This window comes from Coloeus monedula (genome assembly GCF_965178545.1).
Source record: "Coloeus monedula genome assembly, chromosome: 18".
In the NCBI taxonomy this organism is placed as follows: Eukaryota; Metazoa; Chordata; class Aves; order Passeriformes; family Corvidae; genus Coloeus; species Coloeus monedula.
The window spans coordinates 2,194,816-2,217,547 of NC_138798.1; the positions used below are offsets into that span (position 1 = coordinate 2,194,816).

General features: G+C 52.3%; 2 protein-coding genes across 2 annotated transcripts; both read left to right on the top strand.

Moving 5' to 3' along the window:
• Positions 1-300: 300 nt before the first annotated feature.
• On the top strand, positions 301-14,828 carry DHX37 (DEAH-box helicase 37). The gene is made up of 27 exons (XM_082293149.1): positions 301-493; positions 1,427-1,596; positions 2,299-2,411; positions 2,569-2,896; positions 3,498-3,646; positions 3,919-4,011; positions 4,132-4,228; positions 4,587-4,700; positions 5,082-5,183; positions 5,676-5,790; positions 5,901-5,996; positions 6,333-6,409; positions 6,919-7,057; positions 7,292-7,368; positions 7,977-8,209; positions 8,663-8,774; positions 9,365-9,471; positions 9,853-10,041; positions 10,159-10,283; positions 10,536-10,652; positions 10,764-10,936; positions 11,299-11,413; positions 11,851-11,988; positions 12,315-12,409; positions 12,871-12,944; positions 13,901-13,998; positions 14,527-14,828. The coding sequence occupies exons 1-27, from the start codon at positions 391-393 to the stop codon at positions 14,607-14,609; spliced, it is 3,432 nt and encodes a 1,143-aa protein (XP_082149275.1). The 5' UTR covers positions 301-390; the 3' UTR covers positions 14,610-14,828.
• A 4,578-nt stretch (positions 14,829-19,406) lies between these two features.
• On the top strand, positions 19,407-20,678 carry UBB (ubiquitin B). The gene is made up of 2 exons (XM_082293291.1): positions 19,407-19,494; positions 19,908-20,678. Exon 2 carries the CDS (start codon positions 19,914-19,916, stop codon positions 20,601-20,603), a length of 690 nt encoding a protein of 229 aa, XP_082149417.1. The 5' UTR covers positions 19,407-19,494; positions 19,908-19,913; the 3' UTR covers positions 20,604-20,678.
• The last annotated feature ends 2,054 nt before the right edge of the window (positions 20,679-22,732 follow it).

The window sequence follows — 22,732 nt, forward strand, 5'->3', positions numbered from 1 at the left end:
ATGGGATGGGATGGGATGGGATGGGATGGGATGGGATGGGGTGGGATGGGATGGGGTGGGGTGGGATGGGATGGGATGGGATGGGGGTGGGATGGGATGGGGTGGGATGGGATGGGATGGGATGGGGTGGGATGGGATGGGGTGGGGGTGGGATGGGATGGGATGGGATGGGATGGGATGGGATGGGATGGGGGCGGTCCCGACCTCGCGGCGCCGCTCCGCGCATGCGCCCGCCCCGGCTCTTCCCGCCCGTTCTCGCGAGACCCCGCGCCCCCGGAAGTGGCGGCAGCGGGAGCCGCACGTGGGGTTCGGCCGGGCCGGGCACGATCGGGTCCTGTCCCTATCCCTGTCCCTGTCCCGGTCCCGGTCCCGGTCACCGACACCGCTGCCATGGGCCGAGCGCGCCGCCGGCACAACTGGAAGGCCCGGCTGCCGCAGGGCCCCGCGCCGCCGCCCGCCGCCGAGCCGCTGGAGCTGCCCCTGGAGCTGGGAGGTGCGGCGGGAGCCGGCGCGGCTCTTGGCCGGCGTTTTGTTCATTACTGGGAACTCGGGCTAAAAGGGACCGCGGAGCTGCTAAGATTGGAGCTGCTGCCATGTCTTTAGTATATTTTTATTACACTTTTATTGGAAGCATTGTTGTTATCTTTAAAAATCCGCCTGGAATGGGCTGCCCGGGGAGGCGGTGGAGTCTCCGTCCCTGGATGTGGCACTCGGTGCCACGGTCTGGGTGGCGTGGTGGTGTTGGGTCACAGGCTGGACTCGATCATCTCAGAGATCTTTTCCAGCCGAATTGATCCCCTCATTCTGTGATGTTGACGGCTTTGCACTAACAGCTGTGCCAGAGCGCTTGGTGCCTTCAGGGAGTTCAGGAGTTGGGCTGATGATCCTCCCGGGTCCCTTCCGACTCACGACATTCAGAGGCTCCATTATTTATTAAAGCAACTACTAAACATACTCCTTGTGCTTAACATTTGCTTTCTCAAGTGTTACTTTTTAAAACGTGAGTTTGTTATTCTATTTTGATTATTCAGAATTGAGTAATGCAGGTTTTTAGTATTGAAATCCACTGGTGCTCCGTGGAGGCCCAGGGCAGGAGGCTGGGCAGTCACCGCAGGGCACACTGTGTCCTGTGCTGCTCTGCTGCCCCCTGACCCTGAGGAACTGAGTGAAAAGGCAAAAATTGCACGGTGTTGTTACATAAATCGTGGCAAATCGCCCTCAGGGCTGTAGTAAGCTCAGGGTTATTGAATCCCCAGTTTCGAGGTCTTTTGCCCTTGCTGATGTTGCAGGATTTTTTTTTGGCTGGGCGTGAGGGCTGTGTTTGTTTGAAACAGCTAAATCCGGCCTGGTGCTTGATAAGCCTGCTAAGCAGTGTGCTGAAAATAATCCACCTGGCACGAGTGAATAATCAAACCCTTGCCTTCAGATGGAGCAACGCTGAAGGGAATTGACGAAAGTAATGCCCTGGTCCTGCCAGCAAAAAAAGCAAAGAAGAAGAAAGTCGTGTGTGTTGTGCAACAGCAGAAGAAACCCCTGAGCAAGAAACAGAAGAAAAACCTGCAGAAAGTTTTGGAGCAGAAGGAAAAGAAAAAACAGGTAGGTTCCCCTCCCTCTCAGTGGATCAGGTGTTGCAGGAACGTGTCGTTTCTGGGTCCAGGTTCCTGTTGCAGACCAAGTGTTGTGGAGTACATCACTGGCAGGCAGTGACATTAGTGCATTTTAAAAGCACTCTGTGAAGCAGGGGGTGTGAGCAGCTTTGGCCTGCAAACCTTGGTGCACCCCTAACGCTGTCCTGTCAGTGCTTCTGAAGCGCTTATTGTTTATTTTCAGTATGGAAATAGAGCTTTTCTGTCTTTGGAAAACCTTTCCAGGCAAAATTCCCAGTCCTTTTAGTGCTGGAATAATGGCTTTCACAAAGGAGCTCTGGTTTTGGAGGAGCTTTAAAACTGTGTCTGCCTGACCTCCTGCCAGTGCTGTGTCCCACGTGAGGGATTTGAGGAGAGGCTCCCATTGCTCCAGGCCTCATTCCAGTGGTTGAGTTCAAATCCTGCTGTTTGAAGGGTGCAGCTGAGCTGCTCATTGCAGTGATGTCAAGTCCCCATTTCTATTTTTGCTCTGGTACAGAACTGAAATCTTCATCAGGGAGGACTGACCATGGAGCAGCAGGAAGGTTTTACAGCTGCTCAGCAGGATTTGCCAGAGCACAGAGCACACCCTGTAATGCTCAAGTGCAAATCTTGAAATGAAATTATTTCCTGGTCAAAACAAGCACTGATTTTGGTTGTTTTCCCTCAACAGCGAGCTGAGCTGCTGAGCAAGCTGAACGAGGTCCAGGCCTCTGAGGCAGAAATGAAACTCCTGTTCACTACTTCCAAACTGGGGATCGGGGAGCGCATGTATCAGGCTAAAAGGTAAAGTGCTTTTTGGGTAGAACCCTTGGAATTGATCACTGTGGTTGAACGGCCACATTCTGACATTCTTGATTGTTTTTCTTGTTGGTGCAAACAGGTTTTTCAGGATGGATGGAGTTCAGTAATTTGCTATTTTTGTCTGATAACATAATTCCAGGGTGACACAGGAGCCGAGGACTGATGTCCCTGAGAAGATCAGGAGCATCAGTGGTGCAAACAAGAGAAGGCACAGCTCAGGGTCAGAATCGGAGCCTGAGGAAGAGCCCAGCAGCTCTGAGGAGGAGGAGGAAGAGCAGAAACAAGATGCTGAGAAGTCCTCAGCCAGTGCTGTGAATGCTGCTGAGAAGCCAGAGGGAGGAGTGGGGAAGGCAGGGGCTGAGCAGCCGCCAGCTGGTCCCAGTGCCCCAGCTCCCCAGACAGCCCCCAGCAAAGCACCCTGCAAGCCTGCAGTGTTCATCCCTGTGGACAGGACTCCTGAGATTCAGGTGAACAGCACAGTGCTTATCAGGGATGCTGGAAAGGATGGTGTATTCATCCGTTGGGTGCACTCAGGGTCCTTGTTCTGGCAGCTGGTGCAGGTCTGAGCTTTAAACCTGTCTGGTTCCAGCAGAAGGGAAACTTGGTTTGTTTTAGGATATATAAGCATTTGTCTCTAGTTTTACATACAGAATCATTAGCAGTCCCTTTTAGCTCTCCATTGTGCTGTATCTTTTGCTGGATGGTTTTGTCCCATTTGTTATAGGTAGGGCATCATGTAGAAGTGGGAAAAGCTCTGCATGGGTCTGAGCAGACGAGACAGTTGTGAAATGAGTTTTCCTTGAAGTGTTCTATTTAGAGACTCAAGGGACTCTGAAGTTTCACAAATTAAACTTGCCATCTGCTTTCTGGGAAGCTGCTCTGATGACTCTGGTTCTCAGACATGCTCGTGTGGCATTAACTGGTTTAGAGCTTTCCGAGCCACAGGCTTGCAGGATTCCTTCCTGTGGGTTTTGTGGTCTGAGCAAGGTAACAGTTTTCAATCCTGAGGAAAACAAAAAAAAGGATTGAGAAACAATGCAACTAAAATCTGTGTTTTACACTGTTCAGGAAGCAAGGCTGAAGCTTCCAATCCTTGCTGAAGAGCAAGTGGTCATGGAAGCCATTAATGAGAATCCCATTGTGATCATATGTGGAGAGACGGGAAGCGGCAAAACCACACAAGTGCCTCAGTTCCTCTATGAAGCTGGATATGCCAGGTAGGAATTGGATTTTATATGCAGCAAATGGAATTGCAGAGACAACATTTTGGGAAAAACATTGCTGTAATCCGTGCATCTTCAGATCAATACACATAGAAGGGAATCCCAAACCTTCCTTTCCTTTTTTTATTCTAACTATAACTAAGAGTGATGCTGTGTGAAGGATGCCACTTAATCTAGAACCATGGTGAGAAATCCTCTTGTCATTTTTGGGGTGCTTCTGTGTTGAATTGAAACAACCCACCCTTTCCTTTTCCTCCCCTCGTTAGCTGCAGTGGCACCATCGGGATCACGGAGCCTCGGCGCGTAGCTGCGGTGTCCATGTCCCAGAGAGTCGCCAAGGAGATGAACCTGTCTCACAGGTGAGCTTTAAAAGGGCTGAGACCTCTCTGGAAGATGGCACTGAGATGCTCAGTGGGTGACATGGACTTTCTGCTTCTCCCCATGCTGCTTCCCGTGGCTGCCCTGGTGTTTCCCCACAGAGTGGTTTCGTATCAAATCCGATATGAGGGGAACGTTACGGATGAAACGCAGATCAAGTTCATGACGGATGGTGTGCTGCTCAAAGAGATACAGAAGGTGAGTTGCTGTCCTCAGTGTTATAAAAGGGGAAATTTTTTGTATAGCTGGGAGGAGAGGCCAGCATGGATTTGTTGCCAGTCTTTCAAATCAGAATCCCTTTCAGCACCAGGGATTTATTTCATCTCTACCTTTGATATTCCTGCCCAAGTCCTTAAACATTACATTATCTTGCTGTGTAAAATGAGAGCAAGGAAGAGACCCTTGGGAACCAGGCTGCTTTGTGTGGGGTGAGCACATTAAACTGTGTGACAGATACAGCTGTGGGATGGGGGTCAGTGCTTGTGCAGCTGTGGGGTGTCCTGACTCAGATGTCCTTGGCTGAGGCCTCCCGTGCTGAAATCGCTCTCCCCCCCAGGACTTTCTGCTTTCAAAGTACAAAGTCATCATCATTGATGAAGCCCACGAGAGGAGCATGTACACAGATATCCTGATAGGGCTCTTGTCTCGCATCGTGCCCCTGCGTCAGAAGGTGAGAGGGGCAGGCTTCCTGCACTGCACGGGGATGTGCCAGGCAGGGCATGTTAGACATGAAGGGGCTCTGTGATGGGGGACTCTCTGTGATGATTTCTTTCCCTGACAGAAAGGATGAAATAACTCTCAGTGAACATGTTTGTCTTTCTGTGTGATTGAAGAAGCACAGAGCCTACACAAAGGGGGAAATAGCACATGTCAGTACCAGGAGGTGACTTTTCAGGCAAAATCCAGTTCATTTGAGACTTACAGTGCCATGGGACACGTGTAGATAATGGAATCCCAGCAGCCTGGGAGAAAGCAAGGTGTTGGTTGTAGCACTGGCTGAGCTTGGGAGGAGACATTTGGGGCACAGGGTGACAGGTTTGTGTCCCTGCAGAAAGGGCTACCCCTGAAGCTGATCATCATGTCTGCAACTCTGCGCGTGGAGGATTTCACTGACAACACCAGGCTGTTCTCTGTTAAACCTCCTGTCATCCAGGTACTGTTCCCCTCCTTGGGAGCTGAAATACAGCGAGGGTGGCCTTTGTCAAACCACTTACAAAACAGGGGCACTCTAATCTTTCCAGCTGGTGCTGAAATCTTTCAGATACCATTTTTAAAATAATCTTTTTGTTTAGGCTATTGTTTCTTCTGGGACTCGGTGTTTTTCTTTCCACTTTTATCAGAAAACCACCCTGGCAGAATCTGATTATCTTGAAAAACTCTTGAAGTTATGGTTCAGGAGGACTAGAAAGCTTCAATCTAAGTTGATGATGTGAAAGGGAGAAAAGCTGTGGTTTCTAGCATGGTTTTGTGGTGTTCAGAGCAGACAACACCAGTAATTTCTGTGGGTTTGGTGTTTTGTAGGCTACCAAAGCCAAGAGCTGAACAGAAATACAGGGTGAGCTTTTCCGGCTGTCCCATGAACGCTGTATTGATTGTGCTGGAGTTGTAACAGCAAACAAACCCTTTCTTTGTATTTCCTCTCCAGGTAGATGCAAGGCAATTCCCTGTCACTGTTCATTTCAACAAGAAAACCCCTCTGGATGACTACAGTGGGGAGTGCTTCAGGAAGGTGTGTAAAATCCATCGGATGCTGCCTGCAGGTGAGAGAACTTCACTGCTGAGAACCTCTCAAATTCCTCATACTGAACGTGCCCAAAGTTTTTGTGTTGGTTTTTGTTTCTTTTTTTCTTTTTTTTTTTTCCTCTTGCAGGTGGGATTTTGGTGTTTTTAACAGGCCAGGCAGAAGTTCACTCTCTCTGTAGAAGACTAAGAAAAGCCTTCCCATACCAAAAAAACAACGCTGCAGGTAATGCTGTAGAAACTGTTAAACTTCAAATTTATCCCACTGAGAAGTGAGCTGGCTCTGCATCTAAAAATGTGAACTTTTATTTTAAAAAGGCAAGAAACAAGGTTTGGGGAAAGGGCCCATTGTGGATGATTGTCAGGACTGATGTTAAATATTGTGCTGGTTTGAGTTTGGGAAAAGGTCCCTTCCAGTTGCCCTCTCCCTTCAGTGTGACTATTTGCTTCTTCCACACTGTGCATCCCCAGAAAGGTGGGAGTGGGACCAGACTTCTCCCACTACCTTTTCCAAGAGGAAAACATGCTCAGCTAACAGCTGTCCCACTGGCTGTTTTTGTAGGAGGAGAGGATGACAAAGAAGACTCGGTGGAAGAAATCAGGAAATTTAAGAAATCAAGGAAGAGGAGGAAAGTTCTGGTAATGTGTGATGGGTAGAATTCCTCCAAGAGACAGGAGGGAGCAGGTGCCTCCCTGCAAACAGCACTCCTGTGTAGCTGTGCCTTTCACCAGCTCTTCTAGACTTGCCTGAAGCCCTGTAGCCCACACGTGTCCCCTCAGGAGTTCCAGCAGTGCTGCCCACACTGCTGCAGAGTGCTGAAACTCTGGGTATCGTGGCAGGAGATTGATTCAGATTGAGTACTGACCACTAAAACTTTAATGGAAGGAGCTCCAGACTTTCTGGCACCAGGGCTGCTCCTCATTTGTTACCCAAAATTTGGACTGATGCATTTGTTACCAAGGATGGTGTTTGGGTTGTGCCCATGCACTTTGTTAGCAGAGATCCTGATGTTCTGGGTACACTGATGTTTGGGACATATCCCTCTGTCACCTTCGGAGTCAGTGCTCAGCTTTGCTTCCAAAGCTGTGCAAAGTGCTGTTTGTGTCCCCCCTTAACGTGTTGATGTCATCTTTCCTCTCTTTCTCAGACACTCCCCAAAATTGACCTGAACAATTACTCTGTGGTGCCAGTGGATGAAGGAGATGAAGACAGAGACATTGACAGTGATGATGATGCTGCAGGCTCTGACCTTGACCTGGATTTAGGAGATGGAGACTCAGAAGAAGGTTTGGCACATATGAAAGAAAGAATCCCTGTCTGCTGTCACCTGTGAAATGAGTGACATGAGTTGGTTGTCCTGAGCTGATCTGCTGTGGTACCACAGCAGCCCCGTGCTGTGGGAAAGCTGCTAAGCTTTGTACCCATTACCTTCCTGGATTTAATGAAGTGGTGTTTGTGCAGATGTTGTTGGGACTAAGCCTGGAACTTGGACTGAACGGTGCTGGTTTGTTTCCCCACAGAGGAGAAATCCGATTCATCCCTGCCACTGTATGTGCTCCCACTCTATTCCTTGCTGGCACCAGAGAAACAGGCAAAGGTAAAGGATTTATTGCCACAATGGGCAGAAGATCTTACAGATCTGTGTGATCATCACAAGTGAGCAAAAATTCCCATCTTGGACTATCCATCAGCTTGAATGGCCCAGTGGGCAGGTTGGGATGGGATTGGGGCAAGCCTGGCCTGGGCTGTGGTCTCCCTGATGTGCCCCTTCAGAGGTTGGGAGAGATGATCAGTGACAGTCCTGCAGGATCTCTAAATCCATCCTGGCCCTGGGCACATCGGGATGCTGCTGCCAGCAGGGAGCTTGAACAGATTCCTGCATTCCCTCCTGTCTTTGGAGGTAGCAGCAGCGTCTGAACACAGCTCAGTGCTGGTGTGTGCTCCACCTGGAGCCCCTGTGGTCATTTCTGAGGCTTAACTGAGCTGGACAAAGCTCCAGAGCTGGAGACACAGAGTTAAGTCTCTGCTCTGGCCCCTGGGTTCCCCTTGCAGTGCCATATGCACTGCCGTCCCTTTGCAGCCCATCCAGGAGGACTGCCTGTCCCTCTCCTGTCCCTCTCCTGTCCCTCTCCTGTCCCTCTCCTGTCCCTCTCCTGTCCCTCTCCTGCTGGCACTGCCTCTCACACTCCCGTCTGTCTCTCGTAGGTGTTCAGGGCTCCTCCTCCTGGCACCAGGCTCTGCGTCGTGGCCACCAACGTGGCTGAGACATCCCTCACCATCCCAGGCATCAAATACGTGGTGGACTGTGGGAAGGTCAAGAAACGTTTCTATGACAGAATCACGGGGGTCTCGTCCTTCAGGGTCACCTGGATCTCCCAGGCCTCGGCCAACCAGCGGGCAGGCCGGGCCGGCCGCACCGAGCCAGGCCACTGCTACAGGTCAGTGCCCTGCTGGACAGCAGCCCAGGGGGAGCAACCAGCCCAGGGGCTCTCAGTGGGAATTTGAATCATCCCCCATCCCACTGCCCCTTCCACGGGCAGCCGGTGCTGCATTCCAGTGGGAGAGGTGATGCCAAGTGTGAGCTGTCACTGGTGATGTTGGTTTGGGTTTGGCTTCTCAGGGGCCTTTCTCTTGCTGAAAACTCTTTATTTTCATGGCTGGATTCGATTTCACCCTGGCCACATGAGATTTCACCGTGGCCAGATGGATTTAACTCCAAGCCGAGTTAACTTGCTGTGAATAAGGCAAATGCCCCAACGTATAAATAACGATATGGTTATGCAAATACCATCCACAGCTGCCTTTTTTTTTAATCCCTTGCTAGTTTTTCATGCATATCTCTTGAGTTAAGATTTCTTTTAAGAACCTAAACAGCACTTCTGGTCCACTAGGTTATACTCTTCAGCAGTTTTCATGGACTTTGAGAAGTTCTCTGCTCCAGAAATAACAAAGCGACCGGTGGAAGACTTGATTCTGCAAATGAAGGCATTGAATATAGAAAAGGTGAGTTGGAAAGAGCTTTGTACTACAGCACCCATTAAAGTGGTTGCCCTTAGGAGCCAGAAACAAACAGAAATGTATTTTATTGTCATTGCTTGGAGCTGTGCCTTGTGGTAGAAATTAAGATCCTCAGAGTCCATTTTGGTTCTGCAAATTGCAGAAGCTGCTCTGAATTGTACTAGGCCTTAACAGACATGTTTGTTCAGGTAGTAAATGCTTTCTTATATTCTTAGAGGTTAAAAAAAACCCTGTCTAAACAGGGGCTGTGTTTTGGAGATACTGGAGCACTTTCAGAAAGCACAGCACTTAAATTTAGACCTTCAAGCAGCCTGCTCTGGGTGGTGCCTGCAGTCAGTGGCAGCGAAGGGTGATTCTGGTATTTCTGTTTCCTCATGTTTTTGTTCCAAGCACTTCCTGCCATTATGTGTCCTTTCCTTTCACTTCTGGCAAACATCCTAAATGTTTTTCTTTGGCACACGTAACCAGAGGGGAGGATTTCACTCCCTTCCAGGGCTTCTGACCTCACTCAGACCGTTTTCCAGTGGGTGTGGTGTCAGTGATGAGCTGAAGGGCTTTTTCTCCTGTTTCCATAGGTAATCAACTTCCCGTTCCCAACACCGCCTCCCACGGAAGCACTTGCAGCAGCTGAGGAGTTGCTGATAGCCCTGGGTGCCCTAAAGGAGCCCCCTTTGACAGGAAGGTAATGCCTGTGGTCCCCCACTAATTTCCTCCACTGTCGAACCTGTGGGCTCTGCTGTGCTTCTGCCTCCTCTGCTGCCTCAGCCCTCACACCCAAGGACGTGCTTTGGCACAGAAAATGGCATCATTTCAGTCTCTGGCTCACCTCTGTTTGTTTCACTGGCCCTGGGTGTGTTTGGCAGGGAAGGATTGTGTTGGGAGCATCCATGCAGGGCTGGTGGGAGCTGCGTTAGGAAGAGGAATCTTTCCCCTGGCCTTTGGGACCAGCACATAACAAAGCCTGAGAAAACACATCAAATTAATTGGGTGCCAACACCAGGAGCACAGACTTGTTCTAATTCAAAGTTACTTCATTAAATGAGACCTCTTTCCCCTCCCCCAGGCTGAAGCAGCAGCTGGCAGCGAAGCTGAGCTGCCCCATCAGCCCCCTGGGCAGAGTAATGGCCACTTTTCCTGTAGCCCCCCGCTATGCAAAGATGTTGGCGTTGAGCAGGCAGCACCACTGCCTTCCCTACAGCATCACCATCGTGTCTGCCATGACTGTCAGGGAGCTCTTTGAGGAGTTTGACAGGTGAGTGGCTGGGCCTGGTGTGCTCCTCACGGGCTGTGTCCCTGTCCCAGCCGTGCCTCTCACAGCGCTCTGCCTGCGAGCACGGCACTCACTGGGGCTGGCCTGTGTTTCTTTCAGGCCAGCAGTGAGTGAGGAAGAGGCAGCCCAGCTGAAGGGGAAGAGAGCGAGGTTTTTACAGATGCAGAAGGTCTGGGCTGGGCAGGGGCCGATGCAGAAGCTGGGGGATCTCATGGTGATGTTAGGTACAGCCCCTGATCCCTGTGCTCCGTTCTGTTCCCCTCCTGTCACCCTGAGCCCTCAGCCTTGCACGGCCAAAGGCACCCTCGTGCTGCAGGGTGGAGCTCAGCAGTGTTTTCCAGGCTGCTCTCTGGGCAGCCTCCAGTTCCCAGTGCCGAGAGGAAGCTGTGGAATGCACACATTGACTGGGACAGTGCTGCCCCACCGTTGCTTTAATCAGGAGAGCTGATCAGCTCCTCCTGTCTGTCCCCTCCCAGGAGCAGTGGGGGCCTGTGAGTATGCTGGATGCACCCGTAAGTTCTGTGAGGAAAATGGGCTCAGGTACAAAGCCATGCTGGAAATCCGGCGCCTGAGAGGACAGCTGACCACGGCAGGTGAGTGGGGCTGGGGAGGAATTGCTGTGTTTATTCTCTCTTGGGGCATGACACATCCACAGAGCTGATTTGTTTCCTGTTGAATCTTCTCTCACCTCTTTCTCCCCACAGTGAATTCGGTCTGCATGGATGCTGGGCTCTACGTTGACCCAAAGATGAAGCCCCCAACAGAAGCTCAGGTGACCTACCTGAGGCAGATTGTGCTGGCAGGGCTGGGGGATCACGTTGCCCGAAGGGTTCAGGCAGAGGAGCTCCTGGATGACAAGTGGAAAAATGCCTACAAGGTAAACAGCTTGGCTGGGCTCAGTTCCTCCTTCCCTGCGTGGCAGAAAGGTGCTCCTGTGCACAGCCCAGGTTTCTGAGGCTGCCTGTGCTGGCTTCCTGCAGCTTCTCTCTGCGGAACTTAAGTTTGCAGTGTTGCAATTTCCTGGTGTTCACGTAGGAAATGCTATAGAGGAGTTAAGAAGTACCATTAGTTCATCTTGTAAAGTGCTTGGTGTCTCCAGACACCAGGTATTAAAAACCACTACCACTTAAGGAAACCTTATAAATATACATCTGAGAGAGACTGGAATGAGATGCAATGAAGAAATTGAATTGTCAGTAACTTGTCTTACTCTGCTTCAATCTTTGTGCCTCCTCACAGACTGCACTCCTGGAGGACCCAGTGTTCATCCACCCAAGCTCAGTCCTCTTCAAAGAACTCCCAGAGTTTGTGGTGTACCAAGAAATTGTAGAGACTACAAAGCTGTACATGAAAGGTGAGTGCTGGGGGCCAGCTTGTGCTGCAGCCCTGGTGAGGAGCTCAGAAGTGCCTTGGCAGAGAGTTTCCCCTCTGTGGTGGCCGAGCGCTCTCTTTACTGCGTGGTTGGGACTCCTGGGATTTGGATCCTTAAGGTTTGCTAGATCTGGATCAGGAGATAAGTTGGCCTATTTTATCTTTTTAATTCGTCTGGCAGAATTGGCTGGAGCAAAGCTCAGCTTCTGAAATGGCTGCTTTGCCCCTGCCCTGCCAACCACAACTGCCCACTGCTGGTCTCTGAACAGGTTTTTTACAACATGAAAAGGTTGACTTGAAGAATGAAACACAAGTAAATCTGTGGAGATGAGATCCTGACCATGCCCTGCACCCGTGGGGCTGCCAGTGAGTTGTGGCCCTTGGCAGCAAACCTGTATTCGTTGTGTTTTCCCTCCTCAGGTGTGTCTGCAGTCGAACCCGAGTGGATTCCTGCCCTGCTGCCACCATACTGCCACTTTGGGAAGCCTCTGGAAAATCCTCCTCCCTCCTACTGCCCTGGAACGGGCCGAGTTCGCTGTCACAGGCCCAGTGTCTTCTGTAAGTGTCTGAAGGTGTCCCGCAGGAGTTCTGTCCCAGAGCTGCTCTGGAACTCCTGTGATGCTGCTCTAACGAGGCTGTCACAGCACCAGAAAGGTCAAGCTCTGCTTGGGCTGTCTAAAGAGCTCAGCAGTGCTTTGAGCACCTCCATGGGGTTTGTAGCACTGAAAATGGGCACTTCAGGGAGCCCACTGCTCGCCCTGTGAAGGCTGGGGGGTGGTGGCAGTGTCCTCCCTGCTTCTCTTGGCACCTGTGTTGTCACAGCTCCCTGCAAATGTCCCTCCTCTGGGAGCATGGAGGAGACCTGGTGTGGTCTTTGTTTCCAGACCGTGTGGGCTGGCAGCTCCCTGCTGTGGAAGTCGATTACCCCGAAGGAATTGATCGCTACAAACACTTTGCCAGGTTCCTGCTGGAAGGAAAGGTGGGTGTGTTCCAGCTGTGTCACTTCCTTGGTGTTATCAGGAAGTTTTTAGCCCAGTTTTTGGAGGAGATGAGCCTTGTGGCTTCTTTCTTTGTGTGTGCCCATTCCTCATAGTTTGCTGGTGGTTGGAAGACTTTATTGTGGTTGGTGAGGTGGGGAAGGTGTCTTTAAAACACAAAAGAGCATGAAAAATCAGTATTTCAGTGAAGGAGACTCCCAAATTTAAGACCTGTTTTTGCAAAGGAAAAAAAGCTAATAGCTCATGTCTTTGTCCACTCTGAGACAGAAGAATTGTCCAACAAACCAGTCAGGACAAGACTTCTGGACACGTGGATAGGAGGAAGATGGTAATGGAGAATATGACATGGGAATTTATAGTAGCACAAGTGCACTGATGGTTGTTACCATATAACAATTAATTTACCTTATTCATTATGTTCTTCTTGTAACAAATCTTGCAGGTCATTAAAAAGCTGAGCTCCTACAGCCAGTGCCTGCTGTCCAGTCCCCTCATCATGCTAAAGACGTGGTCCAAGTAAGTTGTTAAAAACAAACTTCAGGTTGTTGTCTCCACCAAACACTTTTCACTTCCTTTCTGAATTAAAAAAAATTCAATGCTGGGAAGGGTGTTGTAGATCGTGATCTTGGCTGTAGCTGCAGGGCGAGGAAAATGAGTTTTCTCACCAAGAAAAGGTGTGTCCCAGGAGAGCTGGTGGTGGTGAGGGCAGTGCAGGACACGCAGCCTGCTGGGCTCTGCTGGACACTGCTGGCCACTGCTGGGCTCTTGTGGCCACTGCTGGGCTCTTGTGGCCACTGCTGGGCTCTGCTGAGCTCTGCTCAGGTGCTGCTCACCCCTGTGTGCAGTGATGGGTGAGCACTGCTGCCCTCTGTGCTTTGCTGTGGAATTTGGCCACTTGCTCTGCCTTTCTTTCTTTTCAAAAGCATGTTTCTAACAGACAGTGGGGTTTTTGATGGCACTTACAGGCCTGTGGCCCTCCAAAAGGCTGTCAGCTGTCCCTCCCTTTCTCTCCCCTCGTTCTCTCATTTACCAAATTAACTTTCCCAGAGTCTGTTCTGGCTTTTCCTGGGGTTGATAGGTGCCAGGATTTTGGAGGACTCTGTTAGGAGTGACAGATGTTATCTGAGGGTCCTACAATGACCAAATGTTTTCCTGTTTTAGTCAGTTCAGAGCTCAGCAAGGCACCTGGGGACTCCTTTTTGCTTTACCTTGTGCTCTGCAGCTGCAGGGGAGACACAAGAGCAACCTGCTGCTACTTCTAACTACAAGGAGTTGTAGTGGGGGCAAGAAACTACTCGTAGTGAATTTCCTTCAGCCAGTGGCACATTTCTGTATGCAGAGGTTGTGTGTTTATACATCTGTATTTAGCCTTTTCAGAAGATGTAGAGTTCATAAAGGTAAGCTGAATGCTGTAGCACTCTGCTGAACTGTGCTAATGAACATTGTTTTATTGCACCCTGTCATCGGTTCAGACTTCAGCCCAGGACAGAAGCCCTCCTGCAGGCTCTAGTTAAAGAAAATTGTGATAATCGTGATGCTTTGCTGGCTGCATGGAAGAAAAATCCTAAATGTAAGTGTTCTGCTTGCCTAATTATCAGTCATAGCAGTGGAGTACCTTGAGCACTATTGAATTATAATTTTTAAAAGTGGACTGCTTCACCTGTTAAGCTCCAAATATTTCCTGTTTTGTTACCAGGAGCAGTAATGTCCTGTGTTTGGTTCTTGTGAAAAATTACAGAAAGCACTTCAGAAAGCAATATTTATTTGTATTATAAGATTTTTTTTCCTGTAGTTGTAACCACAGTTGAAGTGCATTAGACTATGGTGGTACTGTCCATGGATACTGGAAAACTTTTCCTGGTAAAATGGATTTTGTTCAGTATTGGGTGCCTGATTTTAAGGATTCTTTTACAGAAGCAGCAGCGAAGTGCTGCAGTGGTGGCTCACAGAGATTCCTGTGGATGCTGTCACCTGTGCATGGAAGTGTCCAAGCTCCAGCACCATCCCAGCAGTGGAAGGCTGGTCCTGGCTCCTGGGGTGATCCCACAGGAGCTCATTTTTCCAGCCAAAGCATAACACTGCTCTGCTTCCCTTGCAGACCTGCTCGCAGCCTATCGCCAGTGGGTCCCCGAGGCCATGCACCAGGACCTCGCCCTGAAGTGGCCACCAGTAGCCCAGTGACTCTTGGTGCTGATGGACTCCTTTTCTCCAAGAGAGCTTTCCAAGGGTTTCCTTGGAAGTCTGAGACAGATGGACTCATCAATTGTAGCAATACCTTTTTGTAGGCAAACGAGGTGTTGTTCTGTTTTCCCAGAAGTCCTACCAGCTGTTCAGCTGGTATTTCGTAATATTAATGTTTGGATAATTGTATCCACTGTTTTTTATGGATGGTTTGTTTGTTTTTTTTACCTGAAGTTTCTCTTTGGACTATATTAGTCGTATGAACTGTAATAAATATGTAAAGTTCTTGGTCTGGATGGGAGAATTGTTTGCTGCGTGGGATGCTGCAATGAGCAGAATTTCAGACCTGTGCAGACCCTTCCTCACGTGTGTCAGCACATCCACATGCAACAGAACCTTTGGTGGTGGGCTGGCCCTGGGCAGCAGCTCAGGACAGGGAGCACAAAAGTGAGGAAACTTGTGGGTTGAGATAGGAATGGTTTAATTAGTGAAGGGGAAGAAGCTTGAGTTTACCTTCCCCTTCACCTGAACTTTTTGAGTCTTGGTAAACCCAGTGCTCGCACTGTGCTGATGGGCTGCTGCTTGTGACACAGCTGCAGGACACGGTGTGGGCAGGGCCGCTCCTGTCCCCGTGTTCTGGAGGAAACTGGTGCAGCCCAACCGGCTGGGCGTGTGTCCATAATTCCCACTGCTCCCCTGCGCTGCAGGAGCGAGGCCAGGACACAAGTAAGCATCAAAAAATATCTAAAGCTGAATCAACAGCGACTGTAAATGCGGAGGCAGAAGGAGAGCGGCGCTTGCCCTGGGTGCTCGGAGCCAAACGCTGCAGCCCCGCCGTGTTTGGGAGGGCCCCGCAGAGGGGCAAAAAGTGGAGATGCCGGGGATTGAACCCGGGGCCTCATACATGCAAAGCATGCGCTCTACCACTGAGCTACATCCCCTTGTTGGGAGCCGCTCCTTCCAAAGCCAATACAACGATAGCAGGAGCCGCAGGCCGGGCCCGGCGGTGACACCGCGGCCACCCCGCAGTGCCCACACATCCCCCGCGCCCCGCGCAGCCCCGCGCTGGGCCCCGGCGGCGGCAGCGCCCGCGGGAGCGGAGCGGGCAGGCGGCAGCTCCACCTGGGGCGGGACCGCACGCTCATAGGGCAAGCCGGGAGACACGCTGAAGCGTCTATCCTCGTTAGTATAGTGGTGAGTATCCCCGCCTGTCACGCGGGAGACCGGGGTTCGATTCCCCGACGGGGAGGTCACGTAACTCTTGCTCCCGGGTGCCATTTTTTGTGGGCGGCCCCGCGCAGGGTTTGTCTGTGTCGCTGCCGCGGAACCCCCGCCGGAGGGGCGGGGCAAAGCGGGCAGAGACGCGTTTTGTTCCAAGGGAGGGGATAGGGACCGTTTCTATCCCCTGAGCACCCCGCGGCTGCTGGTGACTGGAGATTCCCTGGGGTCCCGGGAGTGGAAATCACCGGGGAAAGGTGTGAAGCCCTGGACGCCCCGGGAACCGGGCGGCGGAACTCGCGTGGGAGGGCGCGCACCGGCCGGGCAGCGGCGCCCAGGGGGGCGCGGGGCGGGGTCGTATCCACGGCCAGCGAGGGCGCTCTCGCCCGCCGAAATAGCTCAGTTGGGAGAGCGTTAGACTGAAGATCTAAAGGTCCCTGGTTCGATCCCGGGTTTCGGCAGAAGGTTTTTTTTTTTTGGTTCGTTTTGCCGCTGAGCGGAGAGCGCGGGGGCTGCTGTGGCTGCGCCGGGCGGCTCAGCCGCTGCCAACGTAGGCGCTCGCGCGTGCGGGACTTTTGTGTCAGGAACCGCTGCCAGAAGAACGGCGGCGATGGAGCGGGCCCGGCGGTGGCCGCTCGGGCATGACCCAGCCCGCGGGAAGATCGTTTCAAGCCGTCCTCGTTAGTATAGTGGTGAGTATCCCCGCCTGTCACGCGGGAGACCGGGGTTCGATTCCCCGACGGGGAGGTGGAATATAATTTTTCTTCAGAAGTCTTCTTTTTTTTTCTTCCCGCACAGATTTCCCTCATTTCCGACAGAGTAAAACCACTCCGTTTTGTGTGTGCGAACCAGCGCGTTCCTGTCTTTGTAAGGGCTGTCTGAGGATCGCACCAGGCTCTGTACACTGCAGTGCCCACAGCCCCCCGGGGCCTGGCGGGGCCTCGGTGCGGCCCCATCCGCTCGCCCGTCTCCGCAGCGGGGCCAGCGGAGCGCGGACGTGGCCGGCGGGCAGGGCAGCGAGCGCGGGCAGGGGGATGTAGCTCAGCGGTAGAGCGCATGCTTTGCATGTATGAGGTCCCGGGTTCAATCCCCGGCATCTCCACGTGGGTGCTGCTCTTTTTTTCTCCTTTTTTCGGTAATGTTTTACCCAGGTCAAGTCACCGCGTCTTGTTAGACAGCAGCAAACTGACCGTGCGGCCGAGATGGGCCCGCGGTGGCACTTCCCAGCGGCATGCAAAGGTTTTTTTTTTTCCATTTGGTTCTCCTCAGACCTGTGCAAACACGCACGGCTTTTGTGTCCCATCCGCGCTAAGGGACAGACACAGGAGGCCCAAAAAGGACAAAGCACCAAACCCCGAAATGCAGGGGGACACGGGCCACTCATCCCAGCCTGGCACTGCCACATCCCACAGGCCGGCAGAGCTGGCGCCGCGCAGCCCTGCAGCCACACAGAGCTCGGGGGCTCTGCTCCACGTTCCCAGAGCCAAAGGGGAAGGACAAAAGCCAGGACACCAGAGCTGACTGCACTCCTGGCTGCAACACTGCAGGAGCTTCTCCCTGGCTCTGCAGTGCCCACTCCCGTCCACTGTCCTGCTCAGCCCCTTGGGAAGAGCTCTCAGGGACACAAGCGCCCTGCTTTGATCTCCTCAGGTTGGCTGGGCTCATCGGGGAACTCTGTGGAGCTGGGAGGGCTGGGAGTTATGGCACAGCTGAGAGGCTTGGCCCAGAGGGACCAAAGCCCACACAGAGCCCCAAACAGCTTTGATCTACACAGCTCAGTGGCAGCTGTTCTGTCTCACTGCTCAGTTACCAACAGCAGCAGGAGCTGACCACTGACAAACTCAAAGTTATGTTTCCTGCCACAGTGGCTGAAAAGCTGCTTGTGCTATTTATTTACTCATCTTACTTACAGTTGTTATTTTGAGCCAATGTTTGGTTACAGCGCTGGTAAGATCCCTGTTGTAAATTACTCCCTGGATCTCCCTGGCAGCTCTACTTCTGGAATGTGCCCTGCACGTGAATGTAAGAGACAGTTTGAAGTATCAGGCATGAAGTAATAGACTTTTTGTCACAAAATACCTCCCCATGTGCCTTTTTGATGATTTTCTGACCAGTCCTAAGTGCTCACCTTGTAACCAAAAGAACAAGCTTAACATTATTGTTCACTTTCTGCTGAGGAAAGACCTAAACCTGGAAGGCTTCTCCAATTTTTGATGTTTATACACTCCCAAGGCACACAGTGTCAGCCACTGAGCACTGAGAAGTAACCAAGACTTCTGTGGTATTTTTTTTCCCATCTAAATGACCCAAGTGTTTGAGATTATTATCACTACAGCTGTGGTGTTAATACATACACAAAGCAGCAGAGGCCAAAGAGCTCCCCAGAGCATTCCCCTCCTGTAACAGCTCCATGTGTCAGGCAGACACAGGCGCTTTTCCTCAAACCACAAAGCTGTTGCTGGACTTGTGCTCCCTTCCTGCTGGATGTTATCTGTGTCCCTTCCATTTTCCTTGGCCGCTGGCAAACGAAGGATTTTGTAGGCGGATTGAACCGAATGGCATTGGCTGAATCTTGCAGACAAAGCTCCATTCTGTTCCCAGCTGTGCCCTGGAATTGCTGTGCAGTTTGAGTAGGATGGTGCATGAGCCGACTGAGTGCAGCAGAGGTCTATCAGAACGTGCTCTGTGAGAACAGAGTAAGAAATAGGCATTATTATTACTATTATTTCTGATTGATTTTACCCCTGAGCTACAAACTCCATTACAGCTCAGATGCATACTCCATTTTATGTGTGGACATATATACACACACACTCATTGATTGTATCTTGGGCGGACCACCTGCAGGACTTATCTCTTTATCCATCAGGCCTTCCTTTGCCCCTCACATCCCCTCTCCAGGCTCCCTGATCTCCATCCCCAGGCAGGAGCCTCCTGAAGCCCCCCTTTCCTGGCATGGTCGCTGCCCTTCAGGCTGCTCCAACCATCACCACAGCAGCCAGGCACCTTCTCTGCCCTGTCCCTCATCCCACGGCCGCGATGGCACCGAGGCTCTGGCATAAACCTGTTCCACCTTGTGCCCGGGTGGGTGACAGACACCACCCTGCCCCTCCACACTGGAGGCCTCTCACAGAACTAACACTCGAGGCCTCCCTCAGGATAAAGCAACAAACTCCCTCCCTCAGAAACCCCCTCACGGTGTTGTCATGGGCAGAGCAGACCCTCGTCCTGCCTCAGGGGTGACAGCCAAGGAGGTGTTTTTCAAGCAGGGGCGAAACTTCAGGGTTTAAACCCCTGACCATAAGGAAAGGCTCTGATAGAAGCTTTAGATGCGGCTGCGTCTCCAAGCTGGCTGGGGTCACTGAGATGCCCCAACCGCGGTCCCGCTCCGGCGGCTCCAGGCCGGGTTTTCCCGCCCCTCGCCGTCCCGCGCGCGGCAGCCTCAGCACAGCAGCTCCGCGAAGCGTCAATCCCTCCGCGCCGCCTCGCCGCGCTCCCCTCTCAGCCACGCAGGAGAGCGGCGGCGCGCGGAAAATAGTGCGCAGCGGAGTGATCCGGGAGCGGGGGCGGGGCGCCGGGGGCCATATAAGCACCGAGCGGGGGGGATGTGTGGCGTAGTTGGCGCTGGGTGACGCTTGTGGTGTGGGCTTGGCCGAGCAGCGCCGCGGTGAGAGTTGGGCGGGGGGAGCCGGAGTTTAGAGCGGCGGCGAGAGGGCCTAGATACGGGCTGGGCGGAAGGGAAGGGTGCGCGCGCTGAGGAGCTGCGACTGGCGGTGGTGGCGGCAGACAGTGATGGCGGGCTGAGGGCCGGGACGTTGCCTTCCCCTTCAACGGCAGCACCGCGAGGCGGTGGCGGGGGAGGGCGAGGGGCCGCTGGCAAAATGGCGGCGGCGCAGGCGCAGCGGTGCCTCACGGGGGTTGCGGGCGCGCGCCTCGGGCGGGAAGGGGAAGCGGGCGGTGGCCCCGCCCCTCCGCGCGTGTGGGCGGGGCCTCCGCTGTGACGTCACGGACGGGGAGCGCAGCCCTGGGTACGGGGAAGGGGAACAGTCGCTAAAGCACGGCGGGTTTTCCCTCTTCCAGGGAAAAATGCAGATCTTCGTGAAGACCCTGACGGGAAAGACCATCACCCTTGAGGTGGAGCCCAGTGATACCATTGAGAATGTCAAGGCTAAGATCCAAGACAAGGAAGGCATCCCTCCTGATCAGCAGAGGCTGATCTTTGCTGGCAAGCAGTTGGAAGATGGTCGTACCCTGTCTGACTACAACATCCAGAAAGAGTCCACCCTGCACTTGGTGCTGCGCCTGCGAGGTGGAATGCAGATCTTTGTGAAAACCCTGACAGGCAAGACCATCACCCTTGAGGTCGAGCCCAGTGACACCATCGAGAATGTCAAGGCCAAGATCCAAGACAAGGAAGGCATCCCTCCCGACCAGCAGAGGCTGATCTTTGCTGGCAAGCAGCTGGAAGATGGTCGTACCCTGTCTGACTACAACATCCAGAAGGAGTCTACCCTGCACCTTGTGCTGCGCCTCAGGGGTGGGATGCAGATCTTTGTCAAGACCCTGACAGGCAAGACCATCACTCTGGAAGTCGAGCCCAGTGATACCATTGAGAATGTCAAGGCCAAGATCCAAGACAAGGAAGGCATCCCTCCTGACCAACAGAGGCTGATCTTTGCTGGCAAGCAGCTGGAAGATGGTCGTACCCTGTCTGACTACAACATCCAGAAGGAGTCTACCCTGCACCTTGTGCTGCGCCTGCGGGGTGGTAACTGAACCAGCAGGTTGTTGCTTCCAAATAAAGGGTTCCCTGCACTTGTTCATTCCAATAAAGCTGTTGCATCTGCAGAAGTTTGTGTCCCAAGTTATATGAACAGTTGTCCGTGACATTGCCTTACTCCAGCTCTCTAATAAACAATAATTACGTAGTTTCCACAGAAAAAATGGTTGCAAAACTCCCTTATGCAAGGGTTCTGCATGTGTGGTGATTGTAGCTAATCCCTCAGCCGTGGCTTGCCTGGGGTTGTATAAGTGTTCTGATACCTGCCTGCAGCTCAATGCCTGCCTGCAGATGTTGTGCAGCTGTGGGCATTGTGTAAGCAGGGATATGCAACAGGAAGCTGTGGATGCTCCTGAGTCGGAAGGCTTTGAAATAGCTCTTGGTTGCCCAGCAACTGCACTTATTTGGGGATTAATGAGGAAACAGCAGAAGGGTGATCCTGCAGCTCTGTCACAGACCGGGGCAACAGGATCTTACGGCTGGTTCTGCAGCCCTCGGGCTTGAAAAGTGAGGTGGGAGGTGTGGATCTCATCAGTTATGGGGTGGACTTGTTTTTTGTCGAGCTTAATGACATGGAAGCAGTAATTTCAGATGTACTTGCTGGAAATCTGAATGTGCTTCATTCCAGCTGTGCCCCAAGTGGAAATGCTGCACTACTGAGCTGAAATGGGACAGGGCACTTCCTGTATGCTGTAGAAGCCCTGGCAAAAGGGAAGTTTCCACTCAAGGGTTTGTGGTGGAGGTTGCATGAGGGGCTGATGGGGAGTTACCCATGGCTGTGCTGGGCAGGGGGAGAGGGAAAAGGGAGAGGAAAACAGAAATGCCCTTTCCAGGAGCGGTGACACGGACTCACCGTAGAAGGGGATACAGTGGGAGCTGAACAATGGTCTCAGCTGCTGACTGGCTTCAGGAGGACCTGAAGGGATCTCATGCTGCCCGGGTGGGACAGCAGGATTTGACTCAAGTAACACCGATTGCTTTTAGTGCTGTGTGGCCTCAAAGGAGAGGAGCACGAAGATCTGTGCTGGGCTGGAGGATGCATTTGAATGCTAAGGAGCTAAATCCTGCGTGGGCAGGAGCTGGTGCTGTGCCATCCTGTCCTCCCCCGCGGGAGTGCCCCAGGCTCTGCCCACGCCTGCCCTGGCTCCCGGGTCCTGAGCTGAACCCCAACGACTGCAATGAGCAGTTTGCCATTGTGTGGGTTTTCTGTCCTCTTGGGACATCGGAATTCACAAACGGAGCAGCTCTTCAGCAGAGCTGTGGCTCCTTAAACGCAGGTGTCGGGTCAGACAAGGGGAGGTGTCACTGGAATGCAGGGAGCATAAATGGCAAGTGGTTCTGATTTGAAGGCAGCCTGACTGCCATGAGGGGAGAGCTGCAGGAGGACACAGGGTGCTCATTGAATGTCAAAAGCCTGCACAAACGACTGCAGAGCTGTGTTTAAGAAATTCCTTTATTTTCAGTGTCTCAGTAAAAAACCTTTGCAATGCTGTAATTAAAACACACGATGCTGGACAAATCCATAATGGCCTGCAGCGGGCTGCAGCCAGGCAGAGCAGGAAGCTTGGAGGAGAAATCTGTGCCGTCATCTGGTGAGCTGGGTCAGCCTCTGCTGACCAGAGAGAATGGCATGAAGTTGTGTCAGGAGGGTTAAGGTTGGGTATTAGAAAAAAGTTCTTCCCACAGAGGGTGGTCAGACACTGAACAGGATTCCTGGGGCAGTGGTCACAGCACCAAGCCTGCCACAGTTCAGGAAGAGTTTGGACAAAGCTCAGGCACGTGGTGGGATTTTGGAGCTGTCCTGTGCAGGGTTTTGACTCAATCCTACTGGGTCCCTTCCAACTCAGGACATTCATGGTTCTGTGACCTCTGCAGGTCACTCTGCTGGGTTTGAGGAACCTCAAGGCTCACAGTGGCACTGCCAATTCTTCAGAGGCAGCACTCGTGAGCGGAGACAGCAGCTGGGGTGGGATCAACCACAGAACAGCAAAATTTGATGAGGAAAGCAAAGCATTTTGTAAACTTTAAGGTTTTTCTAACAGTGGCAGAACATACTGTTCTCAGAGATCTTCTCACAGTCACATTGATCCATAGTGCCTCAGGGAATCTCCTGGATTTACAGGGA

Coding starts and splice junctions, on each gene's coding strand:
- DHX37 (XM_082293149.1), top strand. CDS start 391: ATGGGCCGAGCGCGCCGCCGGCACAACTGGAAGGCCCGGCTGCCGCAG. Junction 4,012..4,131: donor GAGATGAACCTGTCTCACAG/GTGAGCTTTAAA, acceptor GTTTCCCCACAG/AGTGGTTTCGTATCAAATCC. Junction 5,997..6,332: donor CCAAAAAAACAACGCTGCAG/GTAATGCTGTAG, acceptor CTGTTTTTGTAG/GAGGAGAGGATGACAAAGAA.
- UBB (XM_082293291.1), top strand. CDS start 19,914: ATGCAGATCTTCGTGAAGACCCTGACGGGAAAGACCATCACCCTTGAG.